Source organism: Panthera tigris, chromosome B3 (genome assembly GCF_018350195.1).
Source record: "Panthera tigris isolate Pti1 chromosome B3, P.tigris_Pti1_mat1.1, whole genome shotgun sequence".
NCBI lineage: Eukaryota > Metazoa > Chordata > Mammalia > Carnivora > Felidae > Panthera > Panthera tigris.
Window position 1 is genome coordinate 54,910,484 of NC_056665.1, and position 16,032 is coordinate 54,926,515.

General features: G+C 37.8%; 1 protein-coding gene across 10 annotated transcripts in view; it reads left to right on the plus strand.

Moving 5' to 3' along the window:
• The window catches only part of CEP152 (centrosomal protein 152), a 91,589-nt gene that overhangs the window by 65,792 nt on the left and 9,765 nt on the right, over window positions 1-16,032 (plus strand). For 8 of the 10 annotated variants that reach the window (XM_042988922.1, XM_042988921.1, XM_042988920.1 and 5 more), the window contains 5 exons: window positions 2,545-3,195; window positions 5,830-5,971; window positions 10,268-10,435; window positions 13,825-13,921; window positions 15,130-15,233. In XM_042988922.1, coding sequence (XP_042844856.1) covers window positions 2,545-3,195; window positions 5,830-5,971; window positions 10,268-10,435; window positions 13,825-13,921; window positions 15,130-15,233 — 1,162 coding nt within the window. The remainder of the gene's footprint in view (window positions 1-2,544; window positions 3,196-5,829; window positions 5,972-10,267; window positions 10,436-13,824; window positions 13,922-15,129; window positions 15,234-16,032) is intronic. The other 2 variants (XM_042988925.1, XM_042988928.1) reach the window with 1 other exon arrangement.

Sequence of the window (16,032 nt, forward strand, 5' to 3'; positions counted from 1 at the left end):
TTCTAGATAATTATTCAGCCACAGAACATAATGTTAACATGTTGTGAATCCTTGGTCCAAACCAAAGAAGGTGACCTAGGGCCAGTTTCAGTGCATTGGTGGGAGGGTTCTTGGGAGATTAGAGTGATCCATCAAGCTCCGTGAAAATTTAAAGCCGGTTATCCAGAGTCCAGAAGTTGTCAATTGGTTCAGTGGTTCTTAAACTTTGCTGCATATTAGAAAAACTTGAGGATCTTTTAAAAATTACTGTTGCTTGGGGTGCCTGGGTGGCTCAGTCAGTTAAGGGTCTGACTTCGGCTCAGGTCATAGTCTCAAGGTTCGTGGGTTTGAGCCCTGTATCGGGCTCCAAGCTGACAGCTCAGAGCCTGGAGCCTGCTTCCCATTCTGTGTCTCCCTCTCTCTCTGCCCCTCCCCCACTCATGCTATCTATCTCTCTCTCTCTCTCTCTCTCTCTCTCTCTCTCTCTCTCTCATAAATAAATAAACTTAAAAAAAATTACTGTTGCTTGACTCCTAGCCCCCAGGCTTTATGTTTTAATTGGTGCAGGATATGGCCTGGGTATTAGGATTTTTTTTTTTTTAATTTTTTTTTTTAAACGTTTTTATTTATTTTTGAGACAGAGAGAGGCAGAGCATGAACAGGGGAGGGTCAGAGAGAGGGAGACACAGAATCTGAAACAGGCTCCAGGCTCTGAGCTGTCAGCACAGAGCCCGACGCGGGGCTCGAACTCATGGACCGTGAGATCATGACCTGAGCCGAAGTCGGATACTCAACCGACCAAGCCACCCAGGCGCCCCTGGGTATTAGGATTTTTAAAAGCTTCTCAGGTGATTCTACTGGGCAGCAACTATCAGGAGCCCCTGAGTTGATTAATGCTGTTAAATTCTCCTCCCACAACTTCATGTGAGAGGATGCACACCTTTGGAGAGGATGGGCAGGTCCTCCCGATTCCATGGGATCTGCCACCTCCACCAAGTCACCTGGTAATGGTCTCCAGGCATCCATTGTGACAAGACTATTTTCCCTGAAGGTACTCTTTAAGCATGTTTCACATCACTACTGAATTATTCTGCTAGTAGCGAAAGAATTTTGCTGTGCATTCCTTTGTAAAGCTCATCTTAGTGGGTTCCCTTAGTAAATTTGAAATAGAGTTCAAAATTTGGATTTATGTGCAACTATTCAGGAGCACTTATTGAATAAAGGTGTATAACATGTTTTAGAATTTTTACAGTTGAAGGTGTTTGCTAAGATGATATAATAGCTGGAAATTTAGGAGACAGATACCCTATCTCAACATCCAGAGCATATATGTATACAGTACTGACTTTCAGCAGCCACCGCTGTCCAGGCCAAGCTTTTGGAGATGCCCACTTCTTTCAACACTTACATCCTTGTGACTTGTTTGAATTTATAAAAGGGATTCAAGGTCATTATCCAGTCTGCTCATTATGTAGATAGAGACATTAAGTGTGAAAGAGATGAAGTGACTTTTCTAAGGCCATTTAGCCAAAAGTAATAACCATATAACATTTATTGAGTCCTTATCTGCCAGGCTCTGGACCAAGTCCCTTAAATGGATTTTCTTTTGTCATTTAACCCTAATGCAATGCTATCAGGGAAGCTTTATAATTATCCTCATTTTATAGATGAGGAAATAGAGTCTCGAAAGAATTGAGGAATGGGCCTGTGGTCCCACAGCTGGTAAGTTGACTCTAGCAGTTCTATTCTGTTAAGCACCTTGCTGGGCTGCAGTCAAAGGTAGGATTAGAGTTAAGCCTAGGTGTTTTGATTCCCTGTGACATTTTGGTTATGTACTATTACTGTGTGTGATCTGCGAGTCTTGTTATTCTGTTATAAAAGACAATTAGATTAGTGAAAAAATGACTTTTTCTGTCTAGTATTGTCATTTAATGAACTGCTCTAACCACTGTGATGCCATTAAAATATAATTATGTTTGTCAGCACGTTATGCAGATATGTGTTATATTTCTAAGTAATAGTAACATTTCTTTATGAGGCTGCTTTCACTTCCTGTAAAAGATACTTCATTTGTCCTGGGCTTAGGTAAAATTTGAGGCTCTGTGTAAAACTAATATGAATTTTTCCCCTAAAATTAGTTTTGGATAATTGTCTAATTACAATTTTTTGGAGTCAGTTTAAATTTCTAGTTCTCCATCAAGAAATGGATGTCTTTTACTTATTTATTTTGTAAGTTTCTTTAATTATTTTGAGAGAGAGAGGGAGAGAGAGACAGAGAGAATCCCAGGCAGACTCCTCACTGCCAGCGTAGAGCCCTATGTGGGAGCTCAAACTCAGAAACCATGAGCTCATGACCTGAGCCCAAACCAAGAGTTGGACACTTAACTGAACCACCCGGGCACCCCCAAGAAACTGATGTTTTTAAAATACCATATGACCTAAAATACTAGGTGATCTAAAATGGAGAGGATCTTTGAGTATAGTATATTTTAGGACAATGTCTTATCCCAAATAGTTATGGGGAGATCATAAAGAATTTTAAATGTACATTGTTCTGCCTTTTAGATATCATTTGCTATTTCTGAAGCTAAAGAGAAATGGAAAAGTGAGCTTGAAAACGTGAACAAAAATGGAATACCTAGGAGGGAACTGGAGGAGAAGATTCATTCTCTTCAGAGAGAGCTTGAGTTAAAGAACGAGGAAGTCCCTGTGGTTGTCAGGGCTGAGTTGGCGAAAGCCCGGAGTGAATGGAACAAAAAAAAGCAAGAAGAAATCCACAGAATTCAAGAACAAAATGAGGAAGATTACCGGCAATTTTTAGATGATCATCGAAATAAAATTGATGAGGTGCTTGCGGCAGCTAAAGAAGACTTTGTGAAACAAAAAACTGAACTCCTTCTTCAGAAGGAGATGGAATTGCAAGCCTGTCTAGACCAGAGTCGTAGAGAATGGGCTACGCAGGAAGCCAGGCGGATCCAACTGGAAATCTATCAGTATGAGGAAGACATCCTAACTGTACTCGAATTTCTCTTAAAGGACACCCAGAAGGAGCATGTCGGTGCTTCAGAGAACCAGCAACTTTTGGAACTCGTGTCGACTTGTTCTTCAAAATGGGTGTCTGTGCAATATTTTGAAAAACTAAAGGCCTGCATACAGAAAGTATTTCAAGATATCCTCTCCCTAGCTACAGAAAATACCGGCTCAGAATGGGAAAAGGTATGTTCCTGATAAGTGGAAAGAGCTCTTAATAAGCATCAGAGATGATTGTAGCAGTTGCCTATGGTTATTTTTTCCTTTCTTCATTTTACAGTCTAGTAGACATAAAACTTGTGTTTTTACCAGTGGCTTAACAACTTTTTGTAGGAAATCCAAAGGATTTCATTTCTTTTTGCCAAAAAAACTTTGCTTCTTCATAGTGCCACAAATATGAAGCAGAGCTTTTAGACTCTAGACATCTTTTTCCTAAAAAATATATGCTGTTCTTTGTAAGGGCCTGAGCTTTGAGAAACTGAATAACTCTCATTCCTATTTTTGTTTTTTGGGCATGACCACTTCAAGAAATATGCATCGTATTAAACTAGAGTTTCTTAAGAGCTTCTAAAGAGTTTGGAAGCATATTTCTTGCCCTCAAGGAATTTATGTCACAAAGGCAAAAGATGCCAACCAAGTACAAAAAAAGATGTAGAAACAAGCAGTTAGAGGTATGGCTCACTCACACGATACTCTGAAGCCAGTTTACTTGGTGTACTATCTATGTGCATGTGGCATGAGTGAATTGTACTCTTTTAGTTGTCTAAGTAGTCTCTGACACCAGCTTTTAGTTTCTGTGGAAGATCTGATAAAACCAAAGTCTTCCTAGCTTATGATTAAAGAAATGAGGTATGCATGAAAAATCCAGAATAATATCGTAGGTATTGTGTTTAGCCAATTTCAACATTTGGAATTAGAGGTAGAAAACATTCCCAATATTATAAGGTTTGTCTGAATGAAGAGACATAAGAGTTAAGTTTCATTAAGATATCATGATTAAAGATTTTCAAGGCCAGGATTGAACATTTGGTATTAATACTTACTGGAATGTGTTATAAGCTGGGGGGAAAAAAATCTGAGTTCCACTCCCCACACTTGAGGATAACTAGTCTGTTACCTGTGTACCTCATATACTATAGTTGCTTGTCTGAAAAAGAAGCTGGGCCTTTCCACATCCTAGATTTGAGATAGTACAGAATTTTACAGCCATAGCTTACCCAAATGATTAGTCTACTCCACCCCAGTCCCCCAAGTAGATACTGTTATTCTTGATTTCACAAAGATGTTACTAGTTAAGAGTTGCTTTCTATGTAAAAATAACTGGGCAAGATCACTTCCCATGAATAATGCTTATACTACTTTACTGAAAATTTTTGGAAAAAATAATTAAGATCAGAACTACCTACAGCAGGTTTTAAGCATGAACAGTGGTGGGGAAATCATGTTATATGCTTTCAAGTTTGCTTTCCTGAAAAGATCATCTCTGCTGTAAAAATCAGGAAAATATGACAGCTTTCTTCTATTAGTATATAATCAATCCTGCGGTCTCTGTAGAGGGCTTATTATGATTGTGCAAGCAGTGTCAAGGTCATCTATATGACTTAATGTAGTTCACATGTAGGGACAGAGTCACATAATTTGGCTAAGAACTTAGACTTTTGCAGCCTTTGTTGGGTGGGTTCAGATTCTATTCCTGGGGAAAGGGAATAGTAGGCTTTGAAATGCCTACTCTGGCATTAGTCACCGAAGAATTCTTGATCTTCTGCTGTTTACCTCAGCTCAGGACCTTGAGGTAAAGCGATGATTTTAGGCAATGGTGGTAAGTTTGCAATATAGGTGCCATAAATATGAAGAACTGTGAATTGTAATTGGTAAAATTTGTCATTTTTAGAACTGCTTATACAAATTAAAATGGGAAAAAATGATCAATAAATATAAAACAAATCCTCATTAAAATAACTAAGATGATCAAAAGTTTCTTAAAATGGAGAGGATACAATGAATTAAAAATGTATTTCCAAGAAAATGAATGCCTTATCGGGATACATTAATATAACAGGTCATAATGGAAAAGAGAAAAGAGAAATACCAATTGGAACAGAATTTTCATACAAGTTTAAGGATGTGTGTTCTGTCTTTAATTACCATCAAAGTCAAGTTAGAATTAAGACAAGAAGGTTGGTGTTCCTGCGTTTTCTGTCATCTTGGTTTTTCTCCAGTTATGAGCAGAAACTGGAAACACCGTCTACCTTAGGGTTCAACTTTTATTACTCCTTCTGGCCTCAGCGTCATTGCCTCTTGGTGTTCACATTTTCTCTGTAACTACTCACCTCTGCTTCTGTCACATATCGTAGGTAGGTTTCCTAACAGTCAGTTAAATAAGTTTCTTATGATCAAAATCAAGGCTTGAAGGATCAAGCATGTATGGTGTGTTTTAGGTAATTAGACAAGGTAGCTTACTCAAGATCACCTGCTCTGTTCCTTTAGGATTTAGTATGTCCTGTGATTTGATCACATAAACTATTAAAATATCTTAAACTCACATATATGCGTACAAAAACTATATCTCCTATCTGTCTCCTAGTCGGCCCACCAGTCCTCTGTCAGATAATGGTCTAATTTGAAAATTATGGCCACAGCAGACTAGTTCATAGTAATGACAATATTCATGTAACACCCTAAGAAAAGTACTGGTGATAGTTTAGGTAAGAGTTTTTTTCAGGCAGTGTTTCCTTTTTATATTTTTAATATTAGCATTCTAAATAGAGAATTGCTTGAAGATTTTTACATGGCATTAACTAGGAAGATTATCTCTTTCAGAAAAATATGGCCAGGATCTCTAAGGATCCCGTCACAGAGGTCACTGGCAGAGGAGACCCTGGAGTCCTGGCAATCCTTCCTGCACCTACTTTTGGACACTGCGCTCAGTCCTTGGCCTTGCAAGAAACAGAAGCAGAAGCTGGTAATGGGATTTTATTCCTACTGGTCTCCGTAACATTCGTAATCACAGTTCCAGAGGGTTACTTTAAGAATAAAAGGAAATCAAAGATGTGTATAGCTTTTTTGAGTGAACAAGTGGGTGATATTACTCCTACCTAATCTGTGTCTTCTCCCTAGATTTAATTTTGCATTTGGGAAACAAGGCCACTTTAGACCCTTTTAATTCTATCTTTTCATGGTCTTCCCCCCATTCCTAAGTAGTTCTTATTATAAGGAGAATAATGAGAATTTTAATAGAATAGTCATGTTTTTATTCTCTGGCTTTATTGAGAAATCACGGGTTTCACATTAAAGAATTGCCAAATAACTGAGACCTTTTCGTTCAAATTATTGAAGCTTATTTCAACCATTTTTTAATCGAAATCTTTCTGAAGAGGTGTTTGCTGATTTATTTGTGAATTTCTTGAGTGTAGGAGTAGTGTTTTATCTCTTCCTCTCCAATACATGGCAGAGTGAATGGCACATAGTTTGTGTTCCTTGAATGTTTGGTAAATTAAGAGTTTAACGTTTCCATGATGACTTAGAGTTTATTACGAGAATGAATTATTGTACTGTACCCCCCTGACCTATTCACAGCTCACTAAGGAATACTGATTGGGCTTACCTTGCCTCGTCACTGAGAATTTTGAGCCAGGAACTGACATACCCTTTATTCGCTCCATTCCTTTTTAAGATAATGAGATCTTGTAGCCTGCTCCTTCCCTCCACCTACACACACCCACTCTTTCTGTTTCTTACCTGCTGTCTCCATTGCAACCTGGAAAAGAACTAAGAATTACCAGAACAATTCATATGTACTGGGTCAATGAACTTAGTTTCCACAGTTTTTAATTTAGTAGGTAATGTAACCAGAATCGTAGAGGATTTCTGCCTTTCCTAAGAAGTCAGTTGACTGTTATTTTCCTCATCGTCCATAGACCCTTTTTCCTTTCTAGGTTCTAGGTGTTTGAGAACATCTTATTGTTAATTAGGTGTATGGGAATACATCCTTAATTTGTAATTTGTATTTTGTTTCTTTTCAGTGTGATTGTGTGTCTCTTGTTATATTTAGAAAAACCAGAGAATTCTTAAACATTTTATAAAATGGGTAGAAACAAGTTTCAGATATTATTTGGCTTTGGGAAGTCCTATCAGCGTGAAAGAAATTAATTTTTACTTAAGACAATCAGACTACAAAAGTTTTTTTTTTCTTTCTTTAGTCTTTGTTCCCTAAAAACAAACACATTAACAAATTCATTAGAGAGGACTACCACCATTATTAACTGTTTGGTCATAGCCTCCTAATATCTTATTTTTTTAAAGTAAGTTCAATATTATGAAATACTTTATACATGCAAAGAAAATATGTGATGTGCATGCAAGTTATGAAGCCTAGCAACCAGGAACCCACCCATTTGGCTTAAGAGCTAGAATATCACCAGTACCATTGAAGACCCCTGTCTGTTTGACCACAATCCCATCCCTGTAACTTCCTTACAATCCAAGGTAACAAATATTTTGATTTTTAAAAACTATTCTCTTGCTTTTCTTTATGTTGTGACCAAAGGTGAGTATCCTGAAAAAGTTGTTGTTTTGTCTTTTAACATTATAAAAATGGTTTACTATTTATTGTAGTCTTTGTAACTTGTTTTTTTTCCACTTAATATCAAGCTTCTGAGATTTGTCTGTGTTAATGCATGTAGCTCTAGTTTATTTATATTGCTGTGTAGTATTCCATTCTGTGAACATACTATAACTTATTCTGTTGTCAATGGTCGTTTGTCTGGTTTCCAGTTTTACAACAGTATCTTAAATGAAAAATATAAATGCCTTGTATGGCACCAATGTGATGCTTTATGAATTCTTTGATGCTCATGGACATAAATGGCACCATTTAAATGCAACTAAGTCAGAAAAGAGCTAAGAATAATTTTGTTGGACCAATGATTTTACATCAACATTTGACCCTGTGTCAGTTTGTGTTTGTGTTCCTACTTAATTATATCAATTGCGGTAATAGTAATCTATTTTTTGTATCATTTTTGTGTGTTATTTAATTTTAAGAATTCTTTGTATTACTAATAGCAATAGCTGTTATTTACTACATGCTGACCTGTGCCAGGTACTGTGCCACACAATTTTTATAAACGTATACATCCTGGCAGTTTTATTCTTATTTTTTTAAAAACTTACTTACTTGGAGAGAGCAAGAGAGAGTATGTGCGCACATGTGAGTACAGGAGGGGCAGAGAGAGGATCCTAAGCAGGCTCTGCACTGTCAGTGTGCAGCCTGATGCAGGGTTCGAGCTCATGAGCCGTGAGATCATGACCTGAGCCGAAATCAAGAGTCGGACACTTAACCAACTGAGCCACCTGGGTGCCCTGTCCTCCTGACAGTTTTACATCTTTTTTTTCATTTGGAGACAATTTTAAATTTACAGAAAAGTCACAAAGTAAAAATAGTTGCAAATAGCACTCACATACCCTTTACCTAGATACATATGTTGATAATGTTTGACACTATTTTGTGCTCTTCTGTGTGTGTGTGTGTGTGTGTGTGTATGTGAACATTTCATTTTTTTCCTGAACCATTTGAAGATGTTCTATATATTGTGCCCTTGTACCCCTAAATAATTGTGTATTTTCAAAACATGTAGTAAATTTAACATTCAATGAAAATATTGTGTCAACCTGTTCGGACTTTGTCTGATTTTGTCAACTGACCCACTAATTTTGTTGACTGACCCAGTAGTGGCTTTCATTATTTTTCTCTCTACAGTACAAAAATCTGTCCAGGGTCAGGTATTATCCCTCCATGTCATGTCTTTTTAGTGTCTTTTAGTCTAGAATATTTCCACAGCCTCTTTTTGGCTTTTCTGACATTGACGTTTTTGAAAGACTTACTCTCCCTTTCCCCAGTGCTCCACCCCACCCCTCGGTTTTTTGGAACTTTCCTCATTTTGAGTTTTTCTGATGTCTCTTCATAATTAGGTTCAGGTTGTGTCTCCTTGGCTGATGCACTGCATAGGTGATGTGTTATCACATGTGGAGGTGCCCAGTGTCCATTTGTCTTTTATTGGTGAAGTTCTTTTGAGCACCTGGTCAAAGTGTATAGTTTCTTCACTGTATAGTTACTGGGTTCCCCCACCCCCATAACTAATAAGCAATCTGTGTGGAGACACGTCTAAGACCATGAAAATGTCCTTTTCATTAAAACTTTCCCTTATGTTTAGCAATCATTGATGATACTTGTCTGATCCAGTCTTTACTGTGGCGGTTGCAAAATTATGAGTTTTCTAGCTCTAGACTTCCCTCTACTTTAACCAAGTTGGAACTTGGCATGTAATAATTGCGCATCCTCCTGCTAGTTTGTATAGTTATTTATTTGTCTTTTTGTTCACTTACCAGTCTGCCCATCAATCCATCTACCTACCTCCTTACTTACCAGCTTAACCTACTTAACCATCTATCCATCCATTCCATTATGGAATTATTGGTATGACTCATGAATTCCTATTTTTTTTAAAGTATAATTCATTAGTATACTTAGTGTTCAAATTGTCCCATATTCAGGGGCACCTGGGTGGCTCAGTCGATTGAGCGTCCGACTTCGGCTCAGGTCATGATCTCGCGGTCTGTGAATTCAAGCCCCGCGTCGGGCTCTGTGCTGACAGCTCAGAGCCTGCAGCCTGCTTCGGATTCTGCGTCTCCCTCTCTCTCTGCCTCTCCCCCACTCACGCTCTGTCTCTCTCTCTCTGTCAAAAATAACTAAACATTAAAAAAAAATTCAAATTGTCCCATATTCAGCTAGTGGAGCCCTTTCAAACTGGCTCCTGTGTTCTTGTGACATGCCTGTGTTTTTTAGGAATTTCTTTCTGGCATTTGTCTTGTATATACCTTGTCCGAGTACTGGAGTTACTGGATCCTTGAAGATCCTTGGTTCCTTGTCATGGGAAATGGTATTCAATACTAAGAGTTGAGCATTATGTTTCATAGCAATTTTTAAAACAGATGGTATGATTTAATTTTACATAATAAAAAACTAAGTCTCAGGTTATATAATATACTCTGAGGTACACTGCCAGTAAATAAAGAAGATTTAAACCCAGGTCTCTCTCTCTTAAGCATCATGTTCTTTTCAGTTACACTGTCACCTTCAGTCCCGTCACCTGGTTTCCTTCCTCCCCTCCTTCCTTCCTTCCTTCCTTCCTCCCTTCCTTTCTTTTTTAGTTCTTAGTCCAAATTGATATAAAAGTTTGCTATCATTTAATTTTTACAGATAAGAAAAAGATCCTTGAAATTAAGGATTCATGCTGTGGACACTGCTTCCAAGAACTTGAAAAGGCAAAGCAGGAATGTGAAGATCTGAAAAGAAAACTGGAGAAATGCTGTAGGCATCTTCAGCATTTAGAAAGGAAGCACAAAGCTGTAGTGGAAAAAATTGGAGGTTAGCATTCAAAGTAGCACTACTACTGGCATAAATCTCACTGATCCTTGAAATATTCAAATGTGACGTTTTAGTTAACGTAGGCACCGATTCTCTGAGGATTAAGGTAAACTAATTTGGACCTTATTTTTACTAACCAAATTGTTATTACTGAACTACAAAGAGGAAAATTGGAGCTCTGATTAAAAGGTCACATTCCTTTCTTCCTTTTTGGGCTGAATAGATACTGAATGCCCAATATGCGTCAGGCATTGTTCTAGGTACTAGGGACACAGCAGTGAATGCATCAGACAGAACTCCAGTTCTGATATAGATGTGTAAGACTCTTTCCTTCCTTCAAGAAGCTTATCATCAAGTGAAGAGAACTAAAAGCAGATTAATAAGTAATTGCAGCACTGAGCGCTCCTGGTGGTATGTTTATGTAAACTTGGGAGAAAGGATGTTAATTAACTCTTCCTCCTATTAGAGTTAAGGAAGGCTGATTAAGCCTTGAAAGATGAAGACATTTGCTAAAGAGGACGTCATTCCAGACAGAGGGGAAAGTCGCGCACAGAGACATGTGGGCATCCTTCACAGTGTTGTCAGGGAAATTGTCCGAAAGGGGTATCCTCTGCCATCTTCTCTTGCCCTTCTGAAGAAGGGAGGCTACTGGGCTTCTGAGGTTGCTCCTTCTCACCTTGTGCTAGTCACTTATATTCCTGTGCTCTATACTCTGTACATGCGAAATATTCAGATTGCCCTGCTGGTCAGGAATTTTACTGCTGGACCCCACATACAATGTTGTCACTCTTTCCTACACTTTACCCTTTCACTCTCATTTTGGCCTAACTCTTCCTCATCCTCTAGGATTCAACTGGGAGGATGCCTTATCTGCAGAGCCCTTCTTGATTTTTTCTAGTCTGGATGAGGTGGGCCACTTCTGTGTGGCCCCATAGCACTTAGCTCCTCGTCTATTTCCATTCAGTATTTAATTTTTTTGGTTACTTGCCTGATACCCTTTTCCAACCTGTATGTTCCCTGAGGATAAGGAATATGTTGTATCTTCATCATTGTAGTCAGGATGCCCATTACATGTCAGACGATAATAAAGGTTTACATGAATGAAGGATTGAATGCAAGTGTCCCAAATAATTGTGTCATCCAGAAAAGACCAGGTGGATAGGTTCACTTTATTTCTACATTTCAACTCTATTGTTCACCTGGATGGCAGTCACTTTCTGGCTCTGCTTCCTCTAATCCATTCCCCATTAGACAGCATGAGTATCCTTTTTTTTTTTTTTTTTTTAAAAGTTTATTTATTTTTGAGAGAGCAAGAGACAGAGCGTGAGCAGAGGAGGGGCTGAGAGAGAGAGGAGGACACAGAATCCGAAGCAGGCTCCAGGCTCCGAGCTGTCAGCACAGAGCCCGATGCAGGGCTTGAACCCACGAACTTTGAGGTCATGATCTGAGCTGAAGTTGGACGCTTAACCTACTGAGCCACCCAGGGGCCCCAAGAGTGACCTTTTAAAAAAATAGATTGGATCATGCTGCTCTTTTGTTTGAAGTCCTTCCATGGCTCATCTGGTCCTCAGTAGGGAGTACAAACATTTTATTTAACATTGTTTAAGAAGCCTTTTATGATTCAGCATCTGCCAGCCCCTTAGTCTCGTCTTGCCCCAGCCTCCTTATTCTCTCATTATCTCTTTTCTCTCTCATCTGTTTTCATCTCCCTTTACCAAAACATCTGTCTTTCCATCCTGATCACATTGCCGGGCTAACTCCTACTCCTCTCTCCCCAGTATACTGTTTCCTCAGGGAGGCTTTCCTCACCACCCCAGACTTAGTTAGCTTTTTTCTGTTAGACATTACCCACAGCATCTATGATTTTTCTAACATTTATCATATCATCCTTGTAATTAATTTTTGTCTGTATTGTCCTTTGGAGGGTAGCCTTGACGGTGACAAGGATCAAGTCCTGACCCAGCACTTAGCACAGTACCTGGCAACATAGCACGCTCTGTGAATACTGTTGACTAAGAGAAGCCATCCGCTTCGCTTCTGCCTACTGCTTACCAAGTCTGTTAGAGATAGATAATAATTACCTTTAAGGCAAGAATGGATTTTAAGAATTTTGAGATAAAAATTTTAACAACTGTAATTCCTATGGTGATGGCTTAGGTCTTTGGTATAAGCCAGGAGAGTTAAGGAGCTCTTGTGAAATTTGATGAAAGTTAAGAATATTTGTTTTACCTAGTAAAATGACAAAGGCAGCTGGATAAGATTGTTATTCATAAATAATGTTTAGCACCGTATGTTGTGATCCTAGTTATTCCACATAGTGCTTTTTGAGGCTATCTTCTATAATTTATAGACTTAGAAATAATCCAAGAAGTTGGTACTTAGCTCAAAACAATGGACTGATAAAAGGGGTTGGGGGTCAAAATTTAAGTTACTTGATAGTTTGATTTCAGTGTTTGTCTTAATGTAAATCTATTAGTTGATAATGTTTTTGCTACTATGGTTGCTTCTTTTCAGTTTCTTAAATTCCACTTTCCATGGTGTTGGTAGCATTTATTGAAAAGTGGTTGGAGTAAGAGGAAGTGATTTAAAAACATACCAGTTATGTCAATCGCTAGGAGAAATAGAGCACTTTATTACTCAATTGACAGGGTGTGTTGAGAGAGGAGCATGGCAGGAAACATGGTGTGCCGTGTTCATATCTATTAGACATTGGTATTGCCAGGCTTTATATAAGATGCACTTATTTTATTTCTATTATCTTCAAAGTAGGTAATACTGTCTCCATTTCCATATGAAAAAAACTCAGGTTCAGAAAATTTAAGTAATTTGCCTAAGCTCATTTAACTGGTAAGGAGCAGAGGTAGGATTTAAACCCATGTCTCTCTCACTCAGAAATTCATGTTTTGTTCTCCGTTCCATGTGGACTCCATCGGTTTCCTCTCATCCTCTTTTTAAAAGTTTAAAGAATTGAAAATCTTACATTAATTGTGAAAGTGGCACCTACTTAAGCTCAACTTTCTTTTTATTTTGTTTAGAAGTGCTTGTTCAATGTTCATGTATAGGAGCATAAGGATTGTGAAATTACAAGACCCGGTATGTTTCTAGGGGGCTTCAGTGTAGCTGGGAAACAAAACAGATGCATCTGAAACGGTTGGAAACCTATTCCAGGGCAGTGTGTGACCCAGGCAAGATGAGGGTGGAATCCAGATTTCAAGCACTGAGGAGCCAGAACAGGGAGTGGTGACATTAGGATTCATCAGGGAACGAGTGATGTGGGGAGCAGCTGGAATTCCCACAATCTTCTCTATAAACATTTGCTCTGGGAACTTAAGGGAAAGGAAGACTGAAGGAAAAAAGGTTAATTGACCACTATTAACTTTCCTTTTTAGAAGAGAATAATAAAGTTGTTGAAGAACTAATAGAAGAAAACAATGACATGAAGAGTAAATTGGAAGAACTGAGAGCACTTTGCAGAACACCACCAAGGTAGACTTTTACCATTAAAAAAACACATTTTTTTTTTTAACATTATTTGTTTTTGGGAGACAGCATGAGCAGGGAAGGGGCAGAGAGGCAGGGAGACACAGAATCTGAAGCAGGCTCCAGGCTCTGAGCTGTCAGCACAGAGCCCAATGCGGGGCTCGAACTCACAAACCGCGAGATCATGACCTGAGCCGAAGTCGGAGGACGCTCAACCGACTGAGCCACCCAGATGCCCCAAGAATGATTTATTTATTTATTTATTTATTTATTTATTTATTTATTTATTTTTTAATATATGAAATTTACTGTCAAATTGGTTTCCATAAGAATGATTTATTTAAAAAGATATCCAAAATATATTATTAAATTTAAAAAACAGGTTATAGAACAATATTTATAATACAGTCCCATTTTTATTTCATTTTATTTATTTTATTATTACTTTTTAAAAAATATTTACTTTTAAGAGAGAGAGAGAGAGAATGAGCGGGGAAGAGGCAGAGAGAGAGAGGGAGGCACAGAATCCGAAGCAGGCTCCAAGCTCTGAGCTGTCAGCACAGAGCCTGATGTGGGGCCCGAACTCATGAACCGTGAGATGATGACCGTGAGATGATGAACCGTGAGATGACCTGAGCTGAAGTCGGAGGCTTAACTGACTGAGCCACCCAGGTGCCCCAGACTTATACTATTTTAAAGAAATTGTTTATTTCTAAGTATGTTTAATTTTTTATATAAATTATATTAATAATATCATACCAAGAATATAAAACTTGTCATTGTTATATAGCAAGAAGTATAAAAAAAGAAAATCTTCCAAAACCCTATTCTCAGCAGATACCCTCTGTCAGCCTCTTGTTTTATATCATTTAAACCCCTTTGTACACACGTGTGCATGTTTTAAAAATAGAGATTATTATGGAAGCTGTTTTGTAACCTTTTATTAACTGAACGTCCTAAGATAAACATTTCCATATGTCATAAAATATCCTCCCATAATATGCTTTTCAGTTGCTGCATATATTTTCATCATGTGGATTTATCATGATTTATTTAAGTAACCATAACATTTGTTTCCGTTTTTCTTTTATTTTAAATAACTATATAATAAAGACCTCATATATGATTTTTTAGCACATCTCAATTGGATGTTATTGGAATATATAGATATTTTTACTTAAAATCTCTGTTTGCAATATTTGGTTCATTTTTAGGTCATTGTCAGAAGGGGCCATTGAAAATGCTTGCCTGCTGTGCAGTGGGAAGGCCTTGGAGGAACTTCGTGGACAGTACATTAAAGCTGTAAAAAAAATTAAGCGTAAGTTCCTAAGGGGAGTCGCAGGATTTTAAGGTTGTCTGAACCATTTTTTTACTCACTAGTACTAGTAATTTGGGGGAATTTTCCAAATTATTTTGTTCTGAGATCTTACCTGCTTTTAGAAGAGATTAGTGACTCCTTTTCTAAATTATGCAGCAATGGGTAATTTTGCCTAATATCTTTTGGAAGTGACATGAGGGTAGAGTTATTTTACCTCATTAATTATTATTAATTATCCTGTTCCTTTTTTGGGCACTAATGTCAAACTAAAAATTTCATAATCTTAAAACTTAAATAACTAAAACAAAATGTCATGTGAGTTTTAAATTAGCAAGTCTTACTTTCTACTGTAAACTTTTTTTTTAGTTTTATATTGTTCAATGCCAGTGTTATTATTATTTTAATTTATATTCAAGCTAGTTAACATGTAGTGTAGTCTTGGCTTCAGGAGTAGAACCCAGTGATTCATCTCTTAAAACTGACACCCAGTGCTCATCCCAAAAAGTGCCCTCCTTAATGCCCATCACCCATTTAACCCACCCCCACCCCGTCTACGCCCCCCTCCAGCAACCCTCAGTTTGTTCTCTGTATTTAAGAGTCTCAATGTTTGGCCTTCCTCTCTGTTTTTATCTTATTTTTTCTTCCCTTCCCCTATGTTCATCTGTTGCGTTTCTCAAATTCCACATACGAGTGAGATCATATTATATTTGTCTTTGTAAAGATCATACTAGTTAGGCATTGTTCTGTTGTTTGTCGTTATTTTTATAGTGGATTAAATCATACATATAAATTTGTTCAT